General features: G+C 47.3%; 1 protein-coding gene across 1 annotated transcript in view; it reads left to right on the top strand.

Annotated features, from left to right (window-relative positions):
- eya2 (EYA transcriptional coactivator and phosphatase 2) overlaps nt 1-12500 on the top strand; it is a 30100-nt gene that overhangs the window by 7487 nt on the left and 10113 nt on the right. Inside the window, 8 exon segments of the mRNA XM_056606393.1 lie at nt 3893-3966; nt 4379-4421; nt 4833-4957; nt 5306-5419; nt 9102-9178; nt 9562-9742; nt 9866-10002; nt 10213-10296. Coding sequence (XP_056462368.1) covers nt 4855-4957; nt 5306-5419; nt 9102-9178; nt 9562-9742; nt 9866-10002; nt 10213-10296 — 696 coding nt within the window. The 5' untranslated portion in view covers nt 3893-3966; nt 4379-4421; nt 4833-4854.

Genomic DNA, 12500 nt, shown 5'->3' with positions numbered 1-12500 from the left:
TGTCGCAGGCCCACAGAGGGCAGGGTCGCCAGCAGATGGCCTTCCCCCCCCCACTCCAGTGAGGCTTCTAACAGGGGACTTAGGAACCTAAATGTGGGGCCTTTGTTAGGTACTCACTCACACACGCACAAACACACCAGCGACATCCCCCCCCCCCCCCCCCCCCATCCTAAAGGCACTTATTGGCAGACAGTCGGAGTCGGAGGGCATCCATTTGGGGGGGAACTCCATATGGCTCGGTGGGAGAGCAGTTTGTCAAGCGTGGCCCTCCCTGTTCAGCGGCTGGCTCAGAGCCATCTTGTTTTAAGGAGAGGTCAAACAGCGAGGAGGGGCAGCAGTCGCTGCCTTGTGGCCAGCACATTGATACAGATGGCACGGCTCATTCATAGCTAGACACACACGCTCGACACACTTACGAGGACATGTCCTCGTTAACACAGATCAACATTTCTGTTCTGTTCTAATGAATTCCGTCTGCTCCAATGGCCTAATGACAATACCAAACCAACACAGCTACAATAGACCCGTCTCACAAACAAAGGTGTCGCTCATGACACTAATTGTAGGTTTCATCGTTTCTTGTGCTATCAGTCCTGGTACACACTGTGCCAGCAGTCTCTTAATTAGTGTCATGGGTGACACCTGTGTTTGTTCTACAATACCTCTGTGATTATTGTACAATAATAAGTACAATAAATATTGATTCAGTTAATTTGATCGATTGATGTTGATGTTGATGTCGTTTGTGGATGCCCCTACGTGCCCGTGACTTACGTGTTAATCACGACCTGACACGCAGTAGTCGATACGTCACTATAATAAGCAAGATCCAAGCTTCATCAAGCTTATATCAAGGTGTAACACACATTTATTATATTCATGGGATAACACAGAACAACAACCCGAGCCGTGTTTGCCCTCTGGGTTGAGGGGAGCGGGCGGGGGTTGTCTTTAGAGCACGACTGTTGTCGTTATGCTCTGCTCAACCATTGCGTGGCTCGGGCATAAGCAGGATGAAACTATCCGATAACACTTCCAACCCCGGGAAACGCAGAGCACCGTTGTGAATGACGCAAGCCGCCTGCACGGAGACAGAGAAAGTGATACCCGGTCAACCCCGGGACCCCAGGTAAAGCTGGTGGGCTTTGCCTTTGTGGCCCCTGTGGCCCCCTGGGTTTGTTTTAGCTTGGGTTACTGTCCACATCTCTGCCTGGTTCTGCTCGTCTTTCCTCCAGTGTCTTGCCGTTCCCATGGACCTTTGCTCCCTGCGCCCAATGCTGACACTGCACCAGGAAGCCCTGCACTAGCACAGACAGTGTGTGTGTGCAAACGTGTGTGTGTGTGTGTGTGTGTGTGTGTGTGTGTGTGTGTGTGTGTGTGTGTGTGTGTGTGTGTGTGTGTGTGTGTGTGTGTGTGTGTGTGTGTGTGTGTGTGTGTGTGTGTGTGTGTGTGTGTGTGTGTGTGTGTAGACAGACACATCAGGATGGAGGATTTCTGAGTCCCTAAGCCAGTCCCTCTGACCCAACACCGCAGCGGTGCCTTCGACCGGCTCTTGTTTTCCTATCCATCTTCCTTTGTCTCAGTACCGCTGAGGTCGTTCCTCTATGCTGTGGGATCGCTGTCTCAAAGGAACGTGTCGGACCTCAAACATGTGGAGGTCACATCTGAAGGAATAGCACTCTGACAGATATTTAAAGTCCAGCTCCACAGCTGGACTCTATGTTGTTTTTATTTTTATTGTACATATTTTTTTGGTACTGGGGTAAATGTTTTAGTCCTGCATACTATGCAGGACTAAAACATTTTCCTATCATCCCATCCAATGGGAAATCAATCAGCCTGAAGGTGACTGGATAAAGACACATCAGAAAATGTATATTGCTAAACAACATTCTGAGGAACAAACACATAATAAAGGATAATTTCTCTCTCTCTCTCTCTCTCTCTCTCTCTCTCTCTCTCCCTGCCTCCCTCCAAACTAATGAATGCATGTCCATTATCATACATCAATGTCACAACCCCCCTTATTTATGTTTGCTTTGGTGCAATTACAGAGGCGCGTACTAGTGTTTTATGAGGTCGCCGAATGCGTGAGGTAATTTTCTAAAATAGCAAGAGGGCATCTTCTGAACCAGCTGAGGCCCCTGGCATGCATGATACACAAGGTACTTGTCAACACTACTAGTGGCAACTGTTACACAATGATATTGACAAACGTGAGGACATAAGCCAGGTATTATGGGCCAAGTATCTTCATCTGTCAAAAAATAGGAACTACCCTAAAGCACTGTAAACGTGTCGTTATGTTTTCCTTCCCTTTCACCCCCCCCCCCCCCCCTTCCTCTTCATCTTAACCCATCTGTCAAACGGCCTAAAACCCTGTCGCCCCATACATTTCATGACTGTCGTCTGTCTCTGTCAATGTGTTGTCAGCGAGGTCGGAGGTCAAGCGTTTAGCTCCAGCATAGCCAGATTGGAATTGCCCAGAGGCACGGCAAGAGAGTGTGAGAGAGAGAGAGAGAGAGAGAGAGAGAGAGAGAGAGAGAGAGAGAGAGAGAGAGAGGAGAGAGAGAGAGAGAGAGAGAGAGAGAGAGAGAGAGAGAGAGGAGAGAGAGAGAGAGAGAGAGAGAGAGAGAGAGAGAGAGAGAGAGAGAGAGAGGGAGGGAGAGGGAGAGGGAGAGGGAGAGGGAGAGATTGTGAAAGTGAGAGGAGAGTAGTGAGAGTGTTGAAAAGCGCAAGGCGAACAGACTCCTTGAGTGTCTTTAGTGGGCTCATTTGTTTTGGTTTTTTTTGCAATACGGTGAAAGGCTTTTGCTATCATTCATCGTCAGGAAACACAAATGACTACAAACGTGAAGCACGGTGGAGGCGGTCTATTGTAGATCACTTTCCTTTGCACTCCCACATGTATCCCCAGGGGTGGCTGAACTATTCATATGTTTGACTAGTAGATTAGTAGAAGATTACATCAGGAACACATTGCTTAAAAAATTGTCTGGCCAAAGTCTGCTCTTGATTAATACTCAAGTTAAAAAGGTTAAAAGTATTTGTTCAACATTACGTTTCAGACATATAGGGTATTGAGGTTAACTTTTTTGTCACCCTAATGGTTTTCTCTTGTGGTTTGGAGGCACAAGCTTGATTGCATCTCTTCCACGAATTACCATTTGATTAAAACTATATGAATTAAATGTTGTTGAGTAAGAATTTGAATACATCTTGTAGTAAAAATGTATAAAGTTTCCTGTAAGGAAGTACTTTCATTCAGAGAACAGCTGGTGAATCATCAACATCACTTAGTTAGTTCCCACAACTAGTGGTTAGTTATCTTAAACTGTCCTGTTACAGGGTAAGACCTGGAAGGCAATGGATCTTCTGGTGGAAAGACTGACGTGGCGTCTCTTCCTGTTTAGACTAGCCACTTGTTGTCTTGGCATTGACCGCATGTCTTCCCTCTTTGCTTCCTTTTGGCTCTTCTGTCAAATCATCATATTTTGCATGATTTGCCAATCACCTTGTAAAAGACGACAAGTCACGTCAGGTATAGTGACAGTGCCAAACCTTTGATTGATAACGATGGTTTATATTCGCCCTTTGTCACATCCCAAGGAAACAATGACATCCATTGAGTTTATACTTCAGGTGTCATTCGGCTGTTGTCTGCAAGTCGCATTTTAATTACAATTCCATGTAACCCACAGCATGTCCATAATGGGTGTGTAACCTCAGTGTTGTCTACTATTCTCTCTCTCTCTCTCTCTCTCTCTCTCTCTCTCTCTCTCTCTCTCTCTCCCTGGCGCCAACTAGCAGTTGTCACTAAACCAGAATTCCTGTTGATGAGCAACATTCATTATTATCATGACTATAAATGTATTCTCTTCTGTCTCTGCAGGAGAGCTGATGCTCCCAGGCAAACCTGACTAACAGCCCGGAGCCAGGAGACAAAGCCTCCCTCTGTATACCCAGGTGAGACTAGTGAGGAGGCCAACAGAACACACATCACGATACCCCAATAGTGGCGCAATTGCTCCCGAGGAGTGTTGATAGTAGGGCTGTGTGATATGGAAAAATGGATTGTCACCGTATCCATGAAGGACTTTACATAAAACTGATAACTATTGTGATAGGCCTATGCATTTAATGCATCATTCTAAACAGACTAAGAGAGGGTGCATTCTTTGAAGATTCAGATTTCATATTATTTATGTTTTAAGGGCCTTACTTCTAATTCATTAATTTAGACTATAACATTTGGCATAACGAAACTTGCCTCTTGTTTGGAAATCATGAGACATTTAACGTCCTATTCTTTCTTTACACAAAAGCTATATAAGAAAAAATATACGTTCTAATGATATTTGTTCTGTATGTTTTACAGGCTGTCTATATTGTTATCCGTGACCTAATCCTGTCCACTGAAGGTGAGACTTCTACATTCCTCACAATTGTAATTTATACTTTGATGCCGAATGTGTGTCTTGTCACTTCACAAATTGTACACTGCAGAAAACATGTTGTCATTTTGCTATTTGCGAAAAATAATGGTTACTGTTTCAATGTGCTTTAATTTCAATAGTGTTATCATCCTGTCCATGTCTGTCATTACCGGATTCTACAGTTTTATTCCAGGGTTGAAACCGCCAAAGTACAGATATTCATTTCTGGCTTAAATGTTTCAATGTTTTGGAAATCATTCCAGTCAAGCATTTTTGATTTTCTTCCCAGAATCAAATTCATTACTTTCATTGGTTATTTTAGTTTTCTAATTACAAGGCAAAGGACTATTGTTTTGAACCAAAACGACAGCCTGTTGAAAGTCCTCTTGTTTCCAGTGAAGTTGACCACAGAGGTGTCATGGCGGCATATGGACAGACTCAATACAGCCCTGCACTCCAGGCTGCTGGACCGTACGCTCCGTACACACACCACACGCAGGCCTACAGCATGCCCTCCTACAGTAAGTACACACACACACACACACACACACACACACACACACACACACACACACACACACACACACACACACACCACACACACACACACACACACAACACACACACACACACACACACACACACACACACACACACACACACACACAGACACACACATGGCCTTCATACAGTAAGATGTAGATCCCCTACCAGATCCCTAACAGATCCATACCAGATCTCTACCAGATCTGGTATGCCATCTCCTCATAATTGTGGCATACCAGAATTTCCGTCTCCTCATAATTCTCCCTCTCCATCTCTCTCTTTCTCCCCTCTGCGTCTCTTCCCTCATATCCGTCCATGTACAGACATAAAGACAGAGGATGGTCTGAGCCACTCTCCTGGCCAGACTGGACTGCTGGGGTACTCCAACTTCAACAGCACGCCTCCCAGCCAAGCTCTCTACAGCTACTCTGCACACGGTCAGTCTCATATCAACATTTGGACCTAGGCACACAGAGAAACATACACATGTTCAAATGCAACTATTACCACATATGGCCTCACTAAGCTACACATTCAAACATTCCTAGATGGTCTATTCTTCACCTGTCCCGTCTTTCTTTTGCTACATTTCTCTTCTCTTGTCTTATTGTCTTTGCATAGCTTTTCTGCTCTTCACTTCCTTCACCTCATTACTCATCTCTGCTCTTCTCCCTTCAACTCCTTTCTCCTCTCATCTTCTCCTCTCCTTTCCCTCCCTCTCCCTCTCGCCCCTCTCATCCTCTTCCCTCTCTCCTCTCCTTTCTCTCTCCACATCTCCTCTCTCCTTTCTCCTCTTTCTTCTTCCCTTCCTCATGCTCCTTATTTTCCTCTCCTCTCTCTCTCTCCTCTCTCCTCTCTCCTCTCCCCTCGCCCCTCTCCTCTCTACTCTCTCCTCTCCAGCTCCTTTCCAATCTTCCTCTCTCCTTCTCCTTCTCGCTCCTTTCCGCTCTCCTTTCTCCTCTCTCCTCTCATCCTCTCTCCTCTCCCTCGCGCCCCCCTCGCCCCTCTCCTCTCTACTCTCTCCTCTCCAGCTCCTTTCCAATCTTCCTCTCTCCTCTCTCCTTTCCTCTCTCCTTTCCTCTCCTTTCTCCCCTCTCCTCTCTCCTCTCCTCCTCTCTCCTCTCCCCTCACCCCTCTCCTCTCTCCTCTCTCCTCTCTCCTCGTCGTCCTCTCTCCTCTCTCTCCTCTCTCCTCTCTCCTCTCTCCTCTCCCCTCGCCCCTCTCCTCTCTCCTCTCTCCTCTCCAGCTCCTTTTCCATCTTCCTCTCTCCTCTCCTCTCTCCTCTCACCTTTCATCGCTCCTTCCCTCTCTCACCTCCTCTCCTCTCTCAACTCCTCTCTCTCTCTCTCTCCTCTCTCCTCCCTCTCTATCCTCTCTCCGTCTCTCCTCTCGCCTCCGCGCCTCTCTTTCTCTCTCCTCTCGTCCTCTCTCCTCTCTTCTCTCTCCTCCTCCTCTCCCTCTCTCCTCTCTACTCTCTCCTCCACACCTGTTCTCCATTAGCTGCGGTCTAGGCTCCTGGCGTCAGTCTTCTCTCTACCCCTCCTCTCTTTTCTTGGGGTCAGGCCCCCTTTCTCCACTCAGACCAACAACACAGTGCCGTGTGTGTGTGTGTGTGTGTGTGTGTGTGTGTGTGTGTGTGTGTGTGTGTTGTGTTGGTGTGTGTGGTGTGTGTGTGTGTTTGTGTGTGTGTGTTGGTGTGGTGTGTGTGTGTGTGGTGTGTTGTGTGTGTGTGTGTGTTGTGTGTGTGTGGTGTGTGTGTTGTGTTGTGGTGTGGTGTGTGTGTGTGAGAGAACGAGATCAGTGTGACCGAGAGGGAGCGATACAAGTTTAGGACAAAACAGCCATAGAACAGACATACAGAAATGTGTCATAGTAGCATGTGTGGATGCATGTGTCTATGTGTGGATGCATGCATGTGTCCGTGTGTGTGTGTGTGTGTGTGTGTGTGTGTGTGTGTGGTGTGGTGTGTGATGGTGTGTGTGTGTGTGTGTGTGTGTGTGTGTGTGTGTGTGTGTGTTGTGTGTGTGTGTGTGTGTGTGTGTGTGTGTGTGTGTGTGTGTGTGTGTGTGTGTGTGTGTGTGTGTGTGTGTGTGGATACATCTATCCCCCTCACATTCCTGTGTTGTCTCGGCGCCCAGAGCGTGCCTCTCTCAGTGTGCCTTCACGGCTTTGAGCGCAGCATGAAATTGACCTTGTGTGCGAGCGGGGGAGAGGTTAAGGTGCGTTTCAAGGGGTGAGGCGGTTTATTGCTGGGGATGGATGGAGACATGCTGAGAGCGGCAGAGGCGTCGCGAAGCATTCCCACTGACTGACTGTATGCTTTTACTACGAGGTAGTATAGTAGGAGGGAGCCAGCATAACACACCGGGGTATATTTTCCTCTACGACACGGCACGTTAGACAACCCAGCCAAACCGCGCAGAGAACTCAGGAGAGATGTTGATGTTTTGTACCGTGTGATGTTTTGTACCCCCCCCCCCCCCCCCCCACGCTAGAAAGGGGTTTTTGAGCTGCTGAGCGTGGCCAGCCGTGAACCAGGTCCCTACATGTTGCTGCTCCAGAGAATGGAACAATGATTGTATGAGGGCCGGTCCACCTCTCTGGTGCCCCCCCTGCAAAAAAAAAAAAAAACCCCCAGTCCCAGGAACAAATAAGTGCATCGGTTTTTGACACAAAATTTCCGAACTGCCACTGTGTTTGGGTGTGAAAATTGCGTCAACCGGCCGCAAATCAGTTCCGCCTTACCCTGTGAGCTGAGGTTGAAGAGCTCGCTTTACGGCACAGGGGGAATCCCCTCCTTGAATGGACTATGCTAATCATCTGTACTCGAAGAGAGAGAACCATTGGAGGATTACTGAGTCTGTTGAGGACAAACAAATGGATAAATAAAATAATCACAGCGTAACAAGTCAAGCCGTCCCATCGTTATGTCTTTCGCGTAGAGCTGGCGTATTAAACCTATTGCACTCATGATTGGAGTAATTAACTTATGAGATCATTGTTGCAACGGTGATTTTGTTCACATGTGTCTGCCATTAGAAGGAAAACACCAGAGAAGCTGAGATGATGGTTTGAGTGTATACGTGCATGTAAACATATAGTCTCTATGGGTCTGCTAATAATTCCCCTTCAAAAGTACACAAAGGAAGGCCTCCTACCAGTTGTTGTGTTTGGATGGATGGGCGTCTTTTCAAGCTCTGTAAAACATTGTTTCCAAACCTCACAATTGTTTGAAATTTTTCGCCATAAAGGTTTACATGGGCCTAACTTCAAATGGCCAAAGAATTGCCACAACAACCAAATGTTTTGGGAATTTTACATTGTATGACATGCTGAGTCATCAAACGCACGCACACCAACTCACACACACAGGCATGCGTATATACACACACGCGCACGCACACACACACACACACACACAAACTAAACATACACAAGGACACGCTGCGTGTACAACCGAAAACAATGGGGTGGACCATGCATGGGAGCAAGCCGATGTTTACTCCAGCCAGACCTGTATTTTTCCCTTTCGCTTGCCTTTGAAGATTGTTGTGTTGTCCCCGGAGAGTTCTGCACAATCATGAGACTGGGTTGTTTGGCGTTCACTGTGGGCTGGAGAGGGCTGGGAAAAGTCTAAGGGAGAAGCAAAGTCTGTAGGAGGGGACTGGGGTGGAGGGGGATAGTTTAGAATGGTCTAGAATGCATTTGATATGATGCCTTGAGATGAATCCCCTAGGCAGGAAAACAAGATGGTATGAAGGCATCGATATTAGACCCGAAATGCTACTTTAGGAAAGTGGAGCCTTTTCTATGGATGAACGAGTGGGAATCATACTTTTGCGTTGTTTTTAACAGTTATTTGCTTGGTAAATAGGGTGTTGTTTTTCGAAGGGAAGCAATTGATAGTCAAATTGAGGGTTTATACATGAAGTAGCAACGATGTGGCTGGAGGACTTACAAAGTTTACACATTCATGGTGATTTATTTGCCAATGAACGATAGTTCGTTGTAGTCCAACTGCAGGTCAATTTGCATCCAACATTGAGTGTGGTGAGCCACAGCTAGCCGCTGCAGAGCCCGTCTACTGTCTGGTTGCTGAAATGTGTCCTTATTTCTCAGGTGGCAGCATATCATCTGGAATCTTCCAAGGCACCAATGCAATCCCGGGTTCATCTCCGTTCAACCCCACCCAGCAAGTGAGTACCAAGACATCACTATATAAATCAATAGTCATGATAGAACCCACTTGAAATATGTAACATGTTTCATATTTATTCGCAAAATATAGAATAGTTGGTTGTTTGTTGGTCATGGTCTTTAGTTGTTGTTTTTTGTTAAGTAACTGAGACCCTTAAATATTCTTCGATATAATTTTTCTTTTCCCTCTGGGTTATGGGTTAGGGGGTTGTCATATAGATATGGCGGATAAAGCCGTTTGAGACTGTAACTGATTAAGGGATGTACAAATACAAATACATTGAATTGAATTTATTGAATATTATACAATACAATGTTATTATCAACCAGTGTCGTGTCCCTCCATGGACATATGGTCATGAATGTATTTGTGTGTTACCAGGACTTCTCTGCGTACTCCAGCTACAGTCAGAGTCAGTACTCTCCGTACTACAACTCTCACCACTACAACAGCCCCTACCTTACCAGTAGCAACATCAGCCCCGCCGCAATCACGTCTCCATTAGCTTATCAGCATCCAGAACACTCGGCCATGCTGCCCAATCACAGCCCAGAGTCACAAGGTAAAAAAATAAATAAAAAATAATTTTGCATTATAATTGCTATACTTGACCTAATTTGGAGAAATCTTCAGTAAACAAACTTAATGAAGTAATTGTGTTGCATTGTATGTGTGCGTGTTTTAGGAGAGTACCAGCCACCGCCAAGCCCCTCCACGCCAGGGAAGGAGGAGACGGTCCAGACCAGAAGAGGCTCCGATGGGAAGCTGAGGGGGAGGAAGAGGGTCACTGATCCAGCTCCGCCGCTGGATTCTGACATAGAAGTACATACACACACACGCACACACGCGCATGCACACGAGCATGCACTCACACACACACTCACACACACACACCAATACACACACGCACACTGACAAGCATGCACAATGATACACACATATGAACCCACAGACACACAAAAAAAATAAGGTTCTGACACATGTATGAAGCTTCACAAGGCTAATATGTGTGTGTGTGTTTTTCCTCCCCAGCGTGTGTTTATCTGGGACCTGGATGAAACCATAATCATTTTCCATTCTCTTCTCACGGGATCCTTCTCCACGCGCTTTGGCAAGGTACATCAATACACCCTCCGCACTAACCATAGCTGCTACGTGCACCACACCCCGTAACACACACACACACATAGGCCTGCAGACTCACACACACACACATACACAGACACACATTACAACACACCCATATAAACAAATGCAGGAACACACATACACACACGCACACACATTAAGAAAATGTGTTTCCTGTCCAGCAGGTATATGTGACCCTCCAACCTTAAACACAAGAGTACACTGAAACGAAGCCCGTAAAGCCTCTTCCTGCTTCCTTCTAGAAGCCTCCCGGAGCGAGAAACTCGCCGCTTATTTGACTAACAGCTCTCAGAGGCGGCCGACCGCTCAAGCTGTGTACTTGACCCTCGGGTCACCTTCCATGAGCATTTTCACACACTGGCTGTTTGGCCGGGTTCCTCCATAACATGACCGCTAGGGTGGCCCGGCACCCCGTGAGTGGCAGCCCGAACGGGGGTCTTAATCTAATGGGCGGAGGACTGGGCTTACGAGGAGGGGTTCGGGGGAGGGGGGGGTTATGGCATGACAGTGGTGTGTTTCTTGTCTTTGGCCCAACTCCATGTTTTCAATTCTCACGCATCCCCCCCGTCCCCGTCCCCCCCCCGTCCTGCCCCAGTGGGATGACAACACAAGGAGACGGAATGGAAGCTTCTAAACTTGCATTCCCCTCCCCTTCCCTCCTCTCCTCTCTCCTCCTCTCCCCTCCCCTTTTGTGTTCAGGAGAGAGAGCAAGAGAGAAAGATAGTGGATGGGAGAAGGTGACAGAGAGGGGGAGAGAGAAAGTGAGAGAGAGGGAGAGAGAGAGAGAAAGTGAGAACGTTTGGAAATATATGTGTAGGGCCAAACCACCCAAGTCTCAATGCGACAGCGGCCCACTTCAATGCTCTGACATTCTGTGGCACAATTGAGTGATGAGCAAAGAAGCGGATTTAAGGTCTTCTGATTTCTCTCTCTCGCTCTCTCTATTGATCTTTCTCTCTCTCGGGTTCTCCTTCTCCTGTCCAAACATCCAGCTAGTATGTAGACAAATGCCAGACTGCCACTCAAAACCACTCAATACATTCTGATTGTCACTCACATTTTATTTTCCTTTTCTTGGAGGAAGAAAATTAAATAGTTTAGTGAAATAGTTAGCCTGTCTGGCTGGATGCCTTCGCTCTTTCTCACTTCTTGACTGTGCGTCTGTCTGTCGGCCGCTCCTCTGTCTCTTTGTCTCTTGCCATATCTCTACAGTAGGTCTTCACCGACTTTACCCTCTCTTTATTTGAGACGAGCGTCATCTGCTCTCCACCTTCCACCTCAACGACTAATACCCCAATAACACACCCTTAGAACAATACATGCTACGAAACACATGTTTTTCGGACCCATGTTTGCAAGCGAGGGGGGGCCGAAGGACTAATGGTAGCGTTGAGAGACGGTTGTTTTCACCGGCGCGGAGAGAGAGCCAGAGGTGAGGGCGGGGGGGGGGGGGCGGGGGTCCCCCACATACGGAGTTGATTCCCTCCACAAGCGCTCTGCCATTATCTCATCCATCAGGCGGAGGCCGCGGACAGCCGCCTGGCTCGCGTGTGAATCTTCTGCTCCCGCGTTCCCACTTTTATTTACACCCTACGACACTCCGCGGGACAACACAGTGTTCCTTTTATATTCTTCTTCCCTTTTCTCTCTCTCTCTCTCGCTCTGTTCTTTTCTTTTCCCCCCCTCATTCTTCCTGACTTCTTTTGTGGGAGAATGTGAGAGAGGTCAGGACCCGCTCTGTTATTTAATTGTATTGTTATGGGCGGTGTTCCGTCCCCCGAGTGTGTCTCTTGAGACAAAAAAACACCGCGTTCAGTCAAGGAGGTGATTACAGATAATTATCTCGATTATGAGGAACAACAAAACAAGCGCAATCCCTCTCTTAAGCTCCTGGCCACTCCTTTAACTCGTTTCGAGCCTCATTGACAAACTGGTTCGTCCCCTCTTCTTCTGATTCTCTGTAATCCCCCCCACCCCCTCAGCCCCTCCGACCCCCTGCCCCTCCCTCCCAATGACAACCTTTCACTAGATCTTCTGATCGCCTGCTGCGGCACCGTACTCACTTTACTTCCGTTTGCTCACCTGTGCTGTCAAACCCCCACTGCTCTGAGTTCTGAATCCAAGAAGCAGTCAGCCTGTCCTTTGTAGACACGCTAATCTGACGTTTACCC

Source organism: Gadus chalcogrammus, chromosome 13 (assembly GCF_026213295.1).
Source record: "Gadus chalcogrammus isolate NIFS_2021 chromosome 13, NIFS_Gcha_1.0, whole genome shotgun sequence".
Taxonomy (NCBI): Eukaryota; Metazoa; Chordata; class Actinopteri; order Gadiformes; family Gadidae; genus Gadus; species Gadus chalcogrammus.
The sequence above is the reverse complement of the archived record's forward strand: the minus strand, read 5'-3'. Positions and strand labels throughout refer to the sequence as shown.